The sequence below is a fragment of the Chiloscyllium plagiosum genome, unplaced genomic scaffold (assembly GCF_037043375.1).
Source record: "Chiloscyllium plagiosum isolate Xiang-an unplaced genomic scaffold, Cpla_swu_hap1 HiC_scaffold_32, whole genome shotgun sequence".
NCBI lineage: Eukaryota > Metazoa > Chordata > Chondrichthyes > Orectolobiformes > Hemiscylliidae > Chiloscyllium > Chiloscyllium plagiosum.
The window spans coordinates 27,855,581-27,871,728 of record NW_028270170.1 but is presented as its reverse complement, the minus strand read 5'-3'; the positions used below and the strand labels follow the sequence as shown (position 1 = coordinate 27,871,728).

The window sequence follows — 16,148 nt, the reverse complement described above, 5'->3', positions numbered from 1 at the left end:
CGCTCCTCCGCCCTTGAGCCCCGCCCCTCCAACCGCCACCAGGACAGAACCCCACTGGTCCTCACCTACCACCCCACCAATCTCCATGTACAGCGCATCATCCGCCGTCACTTCCGCCACCTCCAAACAGACCCCAGCACCAAGGATATATTTCCCTCCCCTCCCCTATCAGCTTTCCGTAGAGACCACTCCCTCCGCGACTCCCTTGTCAGATCCACACCCCCCACCGACCCAACCACCACTCCCGGCACCTTCCCTTGCAACCGCAGGAGGTGCAACACTTGCGCCCACACCTCCCCCCTCACTTCTCTCCAAGGCCCCAAGGGAAACTTCCATATCCGCCACAGATTCACCTGCACCTCTACCCACATCATCTACTGCATCCGCTGCAGCCGGTGTGGCCTCCTCTATATTGGGGAGACAGGCCGCCTACTTGCGGAGCGATTCAGGGAGCACCTCTGGGCCACCCGGACGAACCAACCCAACCAACCTGTGGCACAGCATTTCAACTCCCCCTCCCACTCCACCGAGGATATGCAGGTCATTGGACTCATCCACCGCCAAACCACAACAACCCGACGGTCGGAGGAGGAGCGTCTTATCTTCCGACTGGGAACCCTCCAACCGCAGGGGATGAACTTGGACTTCACCAGTTTCTTCATCCCCCCTCCCCCCACCTTGTCTCAGCCGGATCCTTCCAGCCCGGCACCGCCTTCCTGACCTGCAGTCTTCTTCTTGACCTCTCCGCCTCCACCCTACTCCGACCTATCACCCTCACCTTGACCTCTTTCCACCTATCACATTTCCAACTCCCCTCCTCCAAGTCCCTCCTCCCTACCTTTTATCTTCTCCTGCTGAACACTCTCTGCTCATTCCTGAAGAAGGGCCTGTGCCCGAAACGTCGAATCTCCTGTTCCCTGGATGCTGCCTGACCTGCTGTGCTGTTCCAGCAATAAAGTTTCAACTTTGATCTCCAGCATCTGCAGACCTCACTTTCTCCACTCTGAAGGCTATCCCAACCAAACCCATTCCCCCACCCTATTACTCTGCATTTTCCCCTCACTAACACATCCCTGAACACTATGGGCAATTTGGCATGGCCAATTAACTAAACCTGCACATCTTTGGATTGTGGGAGGAAACCCACACAGATATGGGGAGAATGTGCAAAGTCCACACAAATGGTTGCTCAAGGCCGGAATCAAACCCGGGTCCCGAGCAATGTGAGACAGCAGTGCTAACCACTGAGCCACTGTGCTGTGATATTGCCAGCCTTTTTGAGCCTCCTCTGTACTTTCCCCATAATCATTTGGACCTTCTTTCAGAGTTGAATGTTTCCAGATTTTCCAACAATTTCGAGCTTTGATGTTGGGCTTCATTCTTCTTTGGCACCAGCCTTCACTGATTTTGCAGTGACCCGAATTAGATACGTTGTACCATGGGCAGAGCAAAAGGCAGCACCATGCCTTGCATCATGGAGTAAAATCATTTTCTAGTAATGTACCTGAAGGTATCGATTGAAAAGAAATTTTGCAGATTGTTGGTACATTAAATGTAGATTGTCTGAGGCGTAAAATGTAATTTTATGGAAACATGGATACGTAGAATGGTTACAGCACAACAAGAAGGCCCTTTAACACATTGTGCCTGTGTTTGCTTTCTGCCATGATGACTCGCCTAATATAATTCCCCCACCCATAGCCCTAAAACATTTTCTCTTCAGATAATGATGCAGTTCTCCTTTGACAGCCAGAATTAAATCTGCCTCCGCTACACTCTAAGCATTGCATTCCAGATCATAACCATTCATTGTGTAAATAGGGTTTTTCTTCCAGTTGTCATTGCTTCTTCTGCCAGTCCTCTTGTAGGATCCTTACTGTGCAGAAGCATTCAGCCCATTGAATCTGCACTGAACCTCTGAAGAGCATCCCACCCCGCTACCCTATTCCCGTAACCCTGCGTTTCCCGCAGCAAACCTATACATCCCTGGACAAAATGGGCAATATGGCATGGCCAATCTATCTAACCTGCACATCTTTGGACTGTGAGAGGAAACCAGAGCAAATCCATGCAAACACAAGGAGAACGTGCAAACTCCATATAGACAGTTGGCCGAGGGTGGAATCAAACCCGGGTCCCTGGTGCTGTGAGGCAGCAGTGATAACCACTGTGTCAGCGTGCTCCCTTTTAAATGGGTATTCTGTAATTCTTCATGTTTGCTTCAACGGGAATACTTTATCCTTAGTTACTGTGTCCCTTATGATTTTACACGCCTTTATCAAATCTGTTTTTAAATATTTTGATTTCTTTTGTGAAAACATGCTAGTGCAATGCCATTTTGTATCACTAGCTATCAACAGACTACTCCATCAAATCTGTACTCTGCTGGAAACAACTCCTGAGTAATCATGCTGGGTCTTGTGCTCTGCGTGTCTGTCTTAATAGTCTTAGTTCACTGTGAGCTTCAACCATGTCATTATTTTTTAGACATTCCTGAACAGGTGAATTAACTAAGTGTAATAAACTAACAAGATAGTGTGTCCTTGTAGAATCATAGAATCCCTACAGTGTAGAAGCAGGCTGTTCGGCCCTTCGAGTACACTCTGACCCCCAGCACCGAAACCCACCCCCAGCCCTATCGTTGTAACCCTGCATTCCCAAGGGCTAATACACCTCGCCTGCACATCTTGTGTGATGGCCTACAGGACTGACCATTATTCACTCCCCAGACTGTACTTGGACATATCTCTGGCCATGCCCGGCCTGAGCAGATGACTAACCGTAGACATGGGTCTGGACTGTGCCCAGGTTATGGCCACGATCAATGGTACCAGAACCCCCTGACTGACCTTGACTGGGCTGACAAGCCCCACCCACTTCTGTTATATTCATTTGGTGAATAAGCAACTTTGCTGCACAGTCAGCTGGCACCTGCTGTCGGTGTTAGTTTGCCATCTTGATGTGCCATACAGCAAGCTGTCATCAGCCTCCTGAGCAGATCCTAACTGACCAGCACCCTGTCAGTGCATCTGCACATTTGAGCCTATAAATATGGCTGTACTGATAGTGTTGGGCTCTGGCTAAATGCTTCATGGCAAGGCAAGGCATGAACATTGCAAGCATGCGGGCAGTTGATAAGTGAGTGAGCGTTTAGGGATCAAGCAAGCAGACCTGATCTGGTGTAATTTATGAACTGGGGGCTTGATGCTGTGTGCAAAGTGTCCTTACAGCAGCCTTTCAATGCTGAGGTCCCCTGTAATGCAGCTCTCTGCTTTCCAAGTGATGATCATTAGGGGTAGGCAAATATTGGATGCCAATGTCTACATGACATGAGGGGTGCATGTGACTGGTGACCACAGAGCATGTCCTGAGATGTTGTTTCATCCTGAGCAAGATGGAGGCTGTTCCCATCCAGAGATGAGCTAAATTTGCCAAGTGCCCACTCTGACTTTCCTGTTGACAACTCCTGATGTCTAGCAAAACATTTGGTATGATAGGCAGCTGAATATTAGTGAGGTAAGGTGTGGCATTAATAAGATGTTTATCAAGCTGTAATACCCTTTAATTGGTAACTTGCTGCTGCCTCGCTAGAAAATCACCTTGACACTTGGTAGTTGCATAAAAGGTGTGAGTTGCTCCCTTCAATGAGATAGTCTGTGTTATTCTGCTACAAGTCTCACTGCAGCCCACATCTTTCAGATCCCTTTAAGACTCTGCCTATTGATTTTTTAAAAAATAGAATCCATACAGTGTGGAAACAGGCCATTTGGCCCATCAAGTCCACACCGATCCCCCGAAGAGTAACCCACCCAAACGCATTCCCCTCCCCTATTACTCTACATTTACCCCTGACTAATGCACCTGGCATACACATCCCTGAAACATTATGGGCAATTTAGCATGGCCAATTCACCTAACCTGCACATCTTTGGATTGTGGGAGGAAACCAGAGCATCGGGAAGGAAACACACAGGGAGAATGTGCAAACTCCACACAGACAGTCACCCGAGTCTGGAATTGAACCCACATCCCTGGCACTGTGAGGCAGCAGTGCTAACCACGAAGCCACCGTGTCGCCTATCCACTCATTAATTAGCTATAAGCTGATGTTGAGGTCGAAAGTTGGCCTTTTAGATTAAATTGAGACTCTGGGATGGAAGGGATTTGTTTTTGAAGTCCTCTACAAATCCATGATTATTCATGCTCTATACAATTTTTATTCTTACTTCCTCTGATCGAGACATTGTCTTTTCTCTGTGATGAAATGTACCTAGTATTTAAACTGGCTGCATTTTATTTATGCCACTTCAGATCTGGGATTACAAGTTTGTGAATGTTAATTTGTAGAATACCTTGTGGTTATGTACAGCCATCAATAATGCTTCTTTCAAACCTCTGTTAGTTTTGTCCACCAGAACAAATCTATGTTATCAGATTGACATTTTGACCTCCTTGCACCTCTTTTCCATATCTGCCATCTATAAATGTATAGCAATACTCTGAGTCAATATGATATGCTAACACAATAACATAAAGGTGTCGTGTTGACACAGATTACTTATAGATCCAATTACAGCGTCCCCTCCTCAAAGGTTAATTTAACCAAGTGCATTACTTAGCTATGAGTGGACCATCTACAACCATCCCAATCTGAACTCATTATCATGTCTGAATCTGGTGTAAAATTCACACAGAATTTTTTTTTTAACATTTCTTCTTCCATGGAAATTGAGAGCTAACGGAGAAGTTGAGAGCACCAACATGACACTAACTGCATGCATTTTCTTTTCCCAACAGTTGAAAAAGCTGACAGGGACAAAGTCAGCAAAAGCTTTTTGTTCTGCAACACTGCCTATGAAGGTCACAGTAAATAAAATCATAACTTGTTATGCAGGTCCACACAGCTTACTCACTGAACAGTCTCCTCATCTGTATTGAAGGCAAAGGGGAAAAAAGTTGCAAATTCTTTCAAGAATGGCATCTTTTTTTTAACTTTGTGAAAGTTTCAGACAGTGTCATCTGCATCGTGCCAAACCTTTCTGTGATGCAGGCAAGTGGACAGTCTATCAGACTCAACATTGCTTTTCCAGATAGCTGGAAGCTTGGAATAATGAATTAAGAAGTACTTTGAGAATCATGAGCACTTGGGATGAACAGCATTTCAATTTCACTGCTCTGCTTCATTTGCTTTTAATCATTGAGGTCATAGTTTGGATTGAAGTATTGGTAGCTTTATAATTCATTGTGATTCAGCATTGTCTGGGGGCCAATTGGGAGAAACTTTATAAATGGTGTGTCAAGATTTATGAATGAATTGATTTTGTTTTTCTATTTAACCATAGACAAAAGGAAAAGAGTGACCTTTTTTAACAGAGCTTAAAATATATTCTGGTGAATGGATGTGTCCTTATGTGCCTTGTGTTCAGTCTTTTTAAAGGAGTGGATATATTCTACATAGTAATAAATTGCAGTAATATAACTATGGATATTTAGTTTGCTGTTGTTTATATTCCCTGTTTGTCATGGGCCACGGAAATATTGTAAAAAGGTAAAGTCATACCTGACCATAGAGCTGCACTCTCATTAGAGAGAGATGACTGGGTCAGTTGGGGGGAGAGATTGAGAAGGAGAGTCCTTCATGGTAACCTCAGCTAGTGTAGGACTCAAACTGTTGGCATCACTGCAAGGCAAATAAGCCATTCACCCAACTGAGCTAACTGACCCTAAAAATATTGTTTGAATGCATATTAGGAAGTTAGAATCAAAAAGTGAATGGAAACAGAACACAATAGAAGTATTTACTTTAAAATAGGGAGAGAGAAAAAAAGATTTGATAATGCCATGATGAATGTTTAGCTAACATTGCAGATAGAAATGTCAGCCCTTCCATGACCAGCAACGGTGGCGTTATCTGAACATCAACAATGTAAGTCATTGTGGGCTTCGTCATTCAGTACTTAGTAATGATTCAAAATCACTGTACTGTTTCTTTATTTGGAACCATGCTAAAATAACACATACTTTTCACAGAAGCACTTTAACCAGTACACCAAAAATAGTGCACCCGTCTCGTGTTAATGACTGAGCGTGCCTACTATCTGGCAACAAGCTGAAAGTGTTGAGAATGATCAATGGGCAGAGAAAAGGCAGGGTAAAGTAGATGTCACAGCAGAGGACAAAGATAGTTCCGTTCTTTAAGACTGGCAACATCTTAATTAGCACACACATCACAATAGGCAGCAAATCTTCCAAAGTGTAAATTTGCGTATGAATAAGAACCGAGAAAGCAGCTGCCATGACGACAGCTAACTTTTCTTGTTCACTTTACAGCCTTCCTGGCAAAGATGAATAATAATTGTCTCTGCAAGACACCGTGTTATCTAACGCGATACAACAAGGAGCTGTCCATGGTAAAGATTCCAAGCAGGACTTCGGCAAAGTATCTTGAAAAGAAATTTAACAAAACTGAAAAATACATTTCGTAAGTTACATGCTGATAATATGAACATCTTTGTTGTTTTCAGAAAATAAGCCGGCAGTTTCAGATTTCTTCCATATCCTGAGCATGTGACCATGTTCTAACTTATAATCAGGGTCTTTTCTTAGTAGCATTAATTGTTACTCCAGCATTTCAAGTAGTCAGTGCAATTTATATTGTATACCATGGGTAATCCCCTTCTTTTATCTTGCATCAGTAAGAGTGATAACACATTAAAGTAAGCACAGAAATAATAATTTTCCTAACTTAGACAAAAATATATTAACGCCATCTGGATAGACTTGTTCATTCACCCTCAAAAACGTGCACAATAGAATGCCACAACCCACTGGACAAAGTGCATTTCCATCAAATTTCTCTGTTTCATACAAATTCCACTTTTAATACATTTGCAACTAGTTAATATTCTGTTAGTGATCCACCAGTCATTCCACTCTCTTTATTTCCCAGTGTCATCCTGCTGTTTCCACTGTGCCAGTTGACAACTTTCCCATTTTATCAGTTGGCTAATTAGACAATTGTTAGCTCAGTTGGCTGGACATCTGGTTTGTGATACAGAGTGATGATAACAGTGTGGGTTCAATTCCTGAATTAGTTAGGGTAGCCATGAAGGGCTTTCCTTTCCAACCTCTCCCCTTATCTGAGGCATGGCAATCTTCAGGTTAAACATCACCAGTCACCTCTCTCTAATGTGAGAGCAGAACTATAATTAGACAACAAAGTAAATGCAACTGGATGTCCACCCAGATTGTTTTCATATCATTTGACCATCCCACTTTCCCTTCTAACATATTTCGTTCCTTCTCTTTTTTTCAATTTTTATCTTGCAGTTATGAAATGAAATAATGTTATGAAATAATCGCAAAACAAAGATTAGGAGATTTTCTTTCTCTCAGCCAAGTCATGAGCATCTGGAGTTCTCTTCCTCAAAGTTAGTGAAAGCTGGGTCATCATATTTATTCAAAACAGAGTTCGATTTTTGACAGACAAAGGAGTCGTGGGCTTTGGGGTGCAGACAGGAAAGAGGAACTGAGTGCAAAACTAGATCAGCCATGATCTTACTGAATGGTGGATCAAGTTCAAAGGAAAAAATGCCCACTCATTCTTCTATATCCTTTGCTCCTGTGTTTCTATGTTCATGCCCAACAAGGAAATGAGCCAAATTCACTGTGAAGGAAGGCACTGATTTACATTCCTGCTTTTCACCATACATGTATTTTCCCAACATGTATATACTATTGATCTTCTCCTGTTACCTACCTTACCACTATTTGAAATAGCATTATTTGGTTTTAAAAAGCATCGAGTCATAGAACTTACAGAACAGAAAACATTCACACAAGCATCACAGAGGAAAGAAATATCCTCTATTCAGATGCATATTTTTATCTGTTCCTGTTTAAATCTTGATGTTTAACTAAATTAAACACCTTTAATTTTTACTTTTTTTTGACTAATAGGTAGTTATTTTTGGGTTAACCTCTTGTCCTCTCCTTTTTTTTATATATATTATTCAACTTTCTTCAACGAGGTCAGATTGTTCTTCAGGTATTCAAATCAACCACTTGTTTTGACCACACTTGTACATTGTAGGTCTTTCACCAGTTTGCTGTAAATTACTACATTGTACTATCCTACAGAATTCTGTGGATGTTGAAATGACAAAAAAAGAATCAGGGGATAAAGGTAGCAGGACTGGAGAGGTTCCTGCAAAGTACAAAATGGTCAATCAAGTCAAGACACTTACTCTGACATATTTTGGAGCAAGTATCAACAAAATAGATTGACACCCCAGTGTTACAAAGTGGTGGAAACACTATAAAATGGATATTAACCTCTTTGTGTTGGTACTTTGTGTTGAAGTTTGGCAGCTCTTTGATTTATTTTTAGTACACAGGCACTTCAGTCTCTCCACTTCTCTCCATTACTGTCTGTCACAAGAGGTTCTCTCAGGTTTTGTTAAAGCAATTGCGCTAAGTCAGTCTGCAATTGCTTCTATCAAGGGGCAGGTCAGCAGTGGCACCCGGAATACCAGATGGCCAGCTTTTCATTTACATCAACAACAACTGTTTATATTTACGTCACACATTTAATGTAATTGAACATCTAAGGTACCTCACAGGAGCACTATTAAAGAAAATTTGACACCGAACCTCATGAAGAGATATTAGGTCAGATAGCCAAGTCTTTGTCAAAGATATAAGCTTCAAGGAATGCCTCAACATTGAGATAAAGGGTGGGATTTCCGAAGCTTGGGGCATTGGCTATTGAGGCACTGCTGTCAATGATAACTGGAACTGAACAAGAGGACAGAATTAGTGGAGCTCAGAAGATTATAGAGGCCAGGAGAGGCAAGCAATATAGAGATTTGAAAACAGTGATACGAATTTTGAGACTTTGCTTGACCTGGAAGGAATATATTCAGCAAGCACAGAGGTAATACAGGAACAGGATTTGCTGGGAATTACTATGTGTTCAACTACGTTTTGAATTATATCTATTTTACAGTTTGAAAGACAAGCCAGGATTCTGTTGGAATAATCTAAAAGTAACAGCGACATACATAAGGGTTTCAGCAGAAAATAAATTGAGGCAGGGTGAAGTTAAACAATGTTATGGAAGTGGAAATAGGTTTTCAAAGAGGGTACATGAATATGAGGTCAGATATTCATCTGAGGGTCAAATGTAACACTAAGGTTACACTGACTGGCTTAATCTCACATAGATGCCAGGGAGTGGGATGGTGTCAGTAGCGAGGAAACAATGTTTGGAACAGGCAATGAAAACAATGAATTTGGTTTTAGCAATATTTAATTGAAGGAAATTTCTGTCCGTCCATGATTGCATGTTGTCTATACAGTTTGATAATTTAGAAACAGCAAAGGAGCCAAAAGGGGAGGTGGTAAAATGGAACTGGGTATCATCAGTGTACACGTGAACATTAGTGCTATGTGTTCAGAGATATTACCAGCAGGTCAGAAATAGGAAGGCGTTAATAGTAGCTGCTTCATTCAAAACATAAATCAGCATTTTCTCAAGAAATCAAAAGTTCCACATTATGTTCTGGCTAATTTCTGTTTGTTGTGAGGACCTAGCTTGTTGATCTAGGCAGTACTTTAAAGATGGAGATGTGACACAGTCCTGATTATTGGGCAAAGCTTACAGGAAATAATGGTTACATGTACAAAACAAGGACGGAAAGCGATCTGATGATTAATGCAGAAACGCTAAGGAACACAAGCATATTACAGTTACATGTTTCAGTTTCAAACTCAACTTTAAGCATTTATGTTCTTCATTCCCAGTTCTTGTGTGTATTTCCATGTCAGGATAAGAAATATAGATATATCTCCTCGGATCACTTCTGAGGAATTAACATGGCTCCCAACCCAGAATATTAAGTGGGCATGCTACTCCATTCATTTAGTGTCTGGTTTTCATGGCTATAATTATGGAAATAATCACAAATGATTACAGTCTCTCCTTTCTTTTCATTCATGTACTTATGCAGCAACATTTGGTGTACACAAAGAGGTTCTATTTAAGTACATATTTTTAAAGTTTTGACCACAATTCAAATCTTCCCTCCAGATCTCACCAGAGAAAAATGAACCTTTTTCTTCAGCAGTTACTTTTTTTTGGGTTCTTACAGAAATATGTTTATAAAATGCATTTTTTCACCATTTTGAATGAATTGAGATGCTGAAACAACACCAGTATTTCAAAGTGTAGGGTTTAATTTGTTATGACAGCTCCAGTGCATTGGTGTGCAACTCCAGTCAGGGCTGCAGACACTATTCAAACAGATTAACCATTGGGAGTTTGCAACAGAAAGTCGTCCTGCTCCCAATGTCCTCAGAAACTCTGATGGGAGGTCATAGTGAGCAACATTCCAATTTTGAAGTATCATGCTTACTTATGTTGTCAAGTTCTGAAGACTGGAGAAATTACTTTGTCAACTTCTGCTCCCTCTGTGTAAGGGTAAGATCACCATAATCTTATCATACCATAGCGCTGCTCTCTCATTACAGATAGAAATGTCTTGGTGGCGAGTCCTTCACGGTAACCTCAGCCAGTGTAGAAATGGAACCCACTCTGCATTACAAACCAGCTGTCCAGCCAACTGAGCTAACTGACCCCTGAGCTTCTGGTGTAATGTGGCTTGCTATAATGTAAAATCTAGGTTCATCTTGGGTGACATAATGGCTTTGGGCAGAAGCCATTTTTTCACGTCCATGTGAAATAGGCACCATGTCTATAACGGAATGCATTTCATGATGAGGTAACCCTTCCCCTAACCTAGCTGTCTTTAAAACTTTTATCAGCTCTATCTTTAATTGATTCAAGTGAACTGAGGCATTTTAGCTCAGTGAGCCATCCAGTCTGTGGCATGACACAGTCAAGCCTGTCATCCCAAATCCCAGTTTCGTTGGACCAACATCCCAAATGAAAAAGGAGATCATGTCAACCACCGCAGACTCAATCCTTTCAAAGATAAGAAAAGTGCTATGTGGGAGGCAACAGAATTGAGTGTGAAGGACAAACAAAACTAATATTAATCAAATGACTGGAAGTTGGGATAAATACTAGTTTTGTTCATGTACTAAAATGTAAATATGTGATTTATTGGAGACAAGTTTCAAATGGATTTTTCAGAATGTTTTGACTACTGAGGAATTAAAATAAATGAACTTAATTATTTTAATAAGCACTACTACTCACAAGTAACTTTGAAATGTATACTGGTAAAGTCTGGAATAGTAGAAGGATGGAAATCCCATTCCCAAATTTTGTTTAGCTCAATTTATAACTAAAGTCTCAAAAGATCTCAGTTTGACCATTCAATGAACTGCTACAGGAGATAGCATGTGTTTAGTGGATAGGAATGTTACAATACTCAGTCTGATATTGGTGTTGCAAATTGAGCAACTTACAAAAGAAAATGTATGGAATAGAAATACCCTCATGATACAGTTGATTGTGGTGGGGAGTTGATTTTGTTTGCTACTTGAGGTTAAATTCTTTTATACTGATATTTATGTTTACATCACAAATAGAAGAGGAGTATGTTTGCACTCAGTAAATATTGCCAAAATGTTATTTATTTTAGGTGTTAATGAGAATCTGTAATAACAAATGGCAAACTCATGAATTATACAGTATTCTATTCATAAAATAAATTCCAATTACGATTCTTATGTTAGTTTGCTATAATATAAATAAATCTCCCTGATTTGATTGATGATTTACACACAACCGATTATTGCAAATTTGCTTCATGATTACCAAAGGTAATGTTTATTAAATCAAATTCTGATTTTATTGTTTGAGATTTCAGATTTTTCCCAGATTTTGGGAGTTGACAATTCATGCAAAAAATCTGTGACCTTGATGATGATGATGTTGGCAGGACATCATAGACAACAAGTTTCAGAATGTCTTGACCATTACAATGCAGCAGATGGATAGTGCCATCCAGAGACAGCTTTGAACCAGTCTTTTCAGTCTGAGTTCCTGATTGTGAGCCATTTTAAATTCTGTTAACTCCCAGCAGCTTGCTATTAAAGTAGTTCCAAGTGAACTGTGACTTTACCTAAAAGTAGTCTCCCAGTTACTTGAGGAAATATTAGTCAGTTGTAATTTCAACTAGAAAACATCCTTTTTTATTTCAGTGTGTCTGTGAATACATGTATATTTAGTCTGAATGAATGGAATTGAATTACATAGGCATTGACAGAGGATATTTCAGAGTCAGATTCTTTGGACGTGTACACGTTCTACAAATTTCAATGTTGGCTTTGTGATCTCTTTTGGTACTGTGCCATATCCAAAATGTGAAGTAAAAATATTAGGCTGCAAATAGGAGCAATTTTATTTTCAAGAACTAAGCTGACAAAAATAAACACACTCTTACTGCACACACTTGAATATGCTCCTGGAGACACATCAACACTCACATTTGTACATTTAAATGCACACTTATGTACTCACTCAAACATCTATACAAACATTTCATTTGCTTTTTTTATGGGTTTTTTTGTTGCAGGGAGAATATTTTAGTACTGGACGTATTCTTTGAAGCATTGAACTATGAAACTATTGAACAGAAGAAAGCATATGAAGTGGCAGGCTTACTTGGTGAGTGATTGAATTTAATGAGCTGCATTGAGTGTCCATTAGTGTCTACTTAAAGGTGCAATTGGCCTGTCTTAGCCAGGAAGTACCACCTTCTATCTCATCAGCAAGCTATAAATACAATTCCTTCACAAAAGATTATTCATTTCCTGCAGCATCACAGCAACTTCTGATGTCCTAATGTTAGAAAGTAACAACGGACCATACATAATAAGAGTTACAGCAGCAAAAATCCACATTGATGCATGCTTCCTTTTGAAGATGCACAAATAATTTAGCACCATGCCTCAATATGACACCAAGATCATCATAAATAAATATTGCATGATAGTGAGTTTCCTGGCTCTTGATAATAAATTAAATCTTTCAAAGCAGGACTTTTAAGAGTCAGCTGCTACTGTGACCCTAGAAATGCATTGGTGGTCATCTTTTCAGATTCGATAGACAGTAGAATAGTTCCAATGGATTGGAGGATGCATAACATAAACCCACCATCTAAGAAAAGGAGGTAGAGAGATAACAGAGAATTGGAGACTGGTTTGCCTGTTTTCGGAGATGGGCAAGATGCTCGACTCTACTAAAAATGATTTCATAGCAGAGCACTTGGAAAACAGTAGCAAGATCAGACAGAGTCAGCAAGGATTTACAAGAGGAAATCATGCTCGACAAATCTACTGAATATTTTTGAGGATGTAGCTATTAGAGTGGATAAGAGGAGGCAGTAGATGTGGTTCATTTGGACTGTCAGAAGGCTTTCAATAAGGTTCCACATAAGAGATTAGCATGTAAAATTTAAGTGCTTGAAATTTAGAGTAATCTACTGATACTGATAGTGAACTGGTTAGCAGACAGGAAACAAAGAGCAGAAATACATGGATCTTTTTCTGAGTGTCAAGCAGTGAGTGGTGGGGTATCGCAGAGGTCAGTGCTTGGACTCCAGCTACTCACGATATATATCAATGATATAGATGAGGGAATTAAATCAAATATCTGTAAGTGGGCAAATGAGACAAAGCTGAGTGGGAGGATGAACTGCATGCCCAATCTGGTCTGATTTGGGCAAGTGAACAAATGCATGGCAGATTCTTTGTTAGACTAGATTACCTACAGTATGGAAACAGGCCCTTCCACCGAACAAGTCCACACCGACCCTCCAAACAGCAACACACCCAGACCCATTCCCCTATCCTATATTTACCCCTCACTAATGCACTTAACAATATGGGCAATTTAGCCTGGCCGATTCACCTGACAGACACATCTTTAGACTGTGGGAGGAAACCAGAGCACCCAAAGGCAACTCACACAGACATGGGGAAAATGTGCAAACTCCACATAGACAGTTGCCCAAGGCGGGAATCAAACCCAGGTCCCTGGCACTGTGAGGCAGCAGTGCTAACCACTGAGCCACTATAGCAGATGAAGTATGATGTCAATAAATGTGAGTTGTATCACTTTGATAGCAAAAACAAGGAAGCATATTATGAATGACAATAGACTGGAAAAGGTAGGGTGCAATTGGGTGTCCTTAGATAGCAGTCACTGACAGTAAGTATAGAGGAAGATGTGAAGAAGACAGCTGTTATGTTGGCCTCCATCGTGAGAGGATTCAAAGACAGGAGCAGGAATATCTTGCTGCAATTGTACGAGGCCTTGGTGAAATCACACATGGATGGTTGTATGTGGCTTTGATCTCCGTACCTGAGGAAGGGTGTTCTGATATGGAGCGAATGCAGCAAAGGTTTACCAACTGATTTCTGGGATGCCGCATGGGAAGAAACAGAAAGCTAGAAGAATAATGGGAGAGGTCATAAAAACCTATAGAGTTCTAATGGGACTAGACAGAGTAAATGCAGGAAAGATGTTCCCAATGCTGGGGGAATCCAGAACCAGAGGAACAATTTAAGGATACTCAGTAAAGCATTCAGGAGTGAGATGAGTAGAAATTTATTCACCAGAGAGTGATAAGCCTTTGGAATTCTCTGCCACAGAAAGTGGTTGAGGCTAAAACATTGAGTGTTTTCAGGAAGGAGTTAGGAAGAATTAGTTTGGTTTGAAGGATCAAAGGGAATGGGGAGAAACTAGGAACAGGTTTCTACGTTGGATGATCAGTCATGATTATACTGAATGGTGCAGCAGGATCAATGGGCCAAATGGCTTACACTTACTTCTATGTTTCTATGTCTCTGTTTAAGATGATCCTCTTCTGAACCTGCTCATAAAATTTGAGCTTTCCACAGTACGCCCATTGCTGCTGCTGCATTGACCTTATTTGTATGTATCAAAGGGAAATATGTTGGCATAACAGCCTCAAGTTTCCTGGGTTTGCAGTGCTGGTGCTGTGCAGGTATGTTGTCCAGCGATAGATAAGGTGAAACAAACTGGATAGTGCATGTGAATGTGAGAACTCATTAACATAGTAGCAAGGGAATTATGAAGAGAGATTTCACCATTTGAAGCATTTTGTTTTATTATTCCACCAATGCAGCATAATCTGTGACCCTGCTGTTTCTCCCAAGTTGAGATTAATGCAAGACCTTTAGACCTGTTGATCTATTGCCCAGAGTCAGGAGCTCACAGGACCAAGTATGCCATTTCCTGTGAATATACTTTTGAATGCCAACATAATAATGGCAGAAGAGCCCCACATAATGGAGCAAAGAAAATTCAATAACTATTTATTGCAAGAAACATTACATCACTGAGGTCTTCTGTAAAGACACTACATTTTGCCTTCCTCCGCTCATTGTTCAGATGGATGTTAAAGATTTGAGATAACATGTAGGAGAGTATGAAATCCCCAGTGTACCATCCAGGATCAATGTCACTAAAAGAAATTGCCATATAATTTGTCTTATGCATTGTTTGTGAGGCCTTGCTGTCTGCCAGTTGGATGCAGCATTTGTTTTGAGTCATCCTGAAGATGTGTAAAGGCCCGATATAAATGCCTGTTTCATTTCTATGTATTGGTCAGAGACTCCATTTCTTTTGTAAGGGTGTGCAAAATTATCAAAAACAATCTGATCTTGGCTCGTCTGAACCCAAGCAGGAAACTTAAAACAAATTGAGTATCTTTGGAAAAGCCATAAGTTGTCAGAGATCACACTTAAATTGCTTAGTGCATAAGCAGAAATTGCTAGAGAAACTCAGCAAGTCTGGCAGCTTCTGTGGAGAGGAAACAGAGTTAATGTTCCTGAAGAAGGGTCACCAAACCTGAAACATTGACTCTGCTTTATCTCTACAGGTGCTGCCAGGCCTGCTGAGTTTCTCCAGCAACTTCTGATTTTGTTTTTTTTATATAAATTGCTTGGCAATTTATCTTGAAGGATGATGTAATTTGACAGCTCGACATAGAAGAAAATTGTTACTCCCGTTATTGTTGCTGCAGAGTTAAATATTTCACCTGTCTTAAAATATCCCTTTTTAAAAGTTCTGTAATTTTTGAAAGCTTTAAGCACGTATCATTTTAGTAAAGGACAGAATAAAGGTTGCTTCACTCAAGAATATTCATTCC

The 16,148-nt window shown here is 40.6% G+C and overlaps 1 protein-coding gene across 3 annotated transcripts in view; it reads left to right on the top strand.

The window, feature by feature from the left end:
• Positions 1-16,148, top strand: part of LOC122539947 (acid-sensing ion channel 2-like) — a 1,269,818-nt gene that overhangs the window by 1,186,551 nt on the left and 67,119 nt on the right. For 2 of the 3 annotated variants that reach the window (XM_043675161.2, XM_087977878.1), the window contains 2 exons: positions 6,331-6,481; positions 12,546-12,637. In XM_043675161.2, coding sequence (XP_043531096.1) covers positions 6,331-6,481; positions 12,546-12,637 — 243 coding nt within the window. The remainder of the gene's footprint in view (positions 1-6,330; positions 6,482-12,545; positions 12,638-16,148) is intronic. The other variant, XR_015752504.1, reaches the window with a different exon arrangement.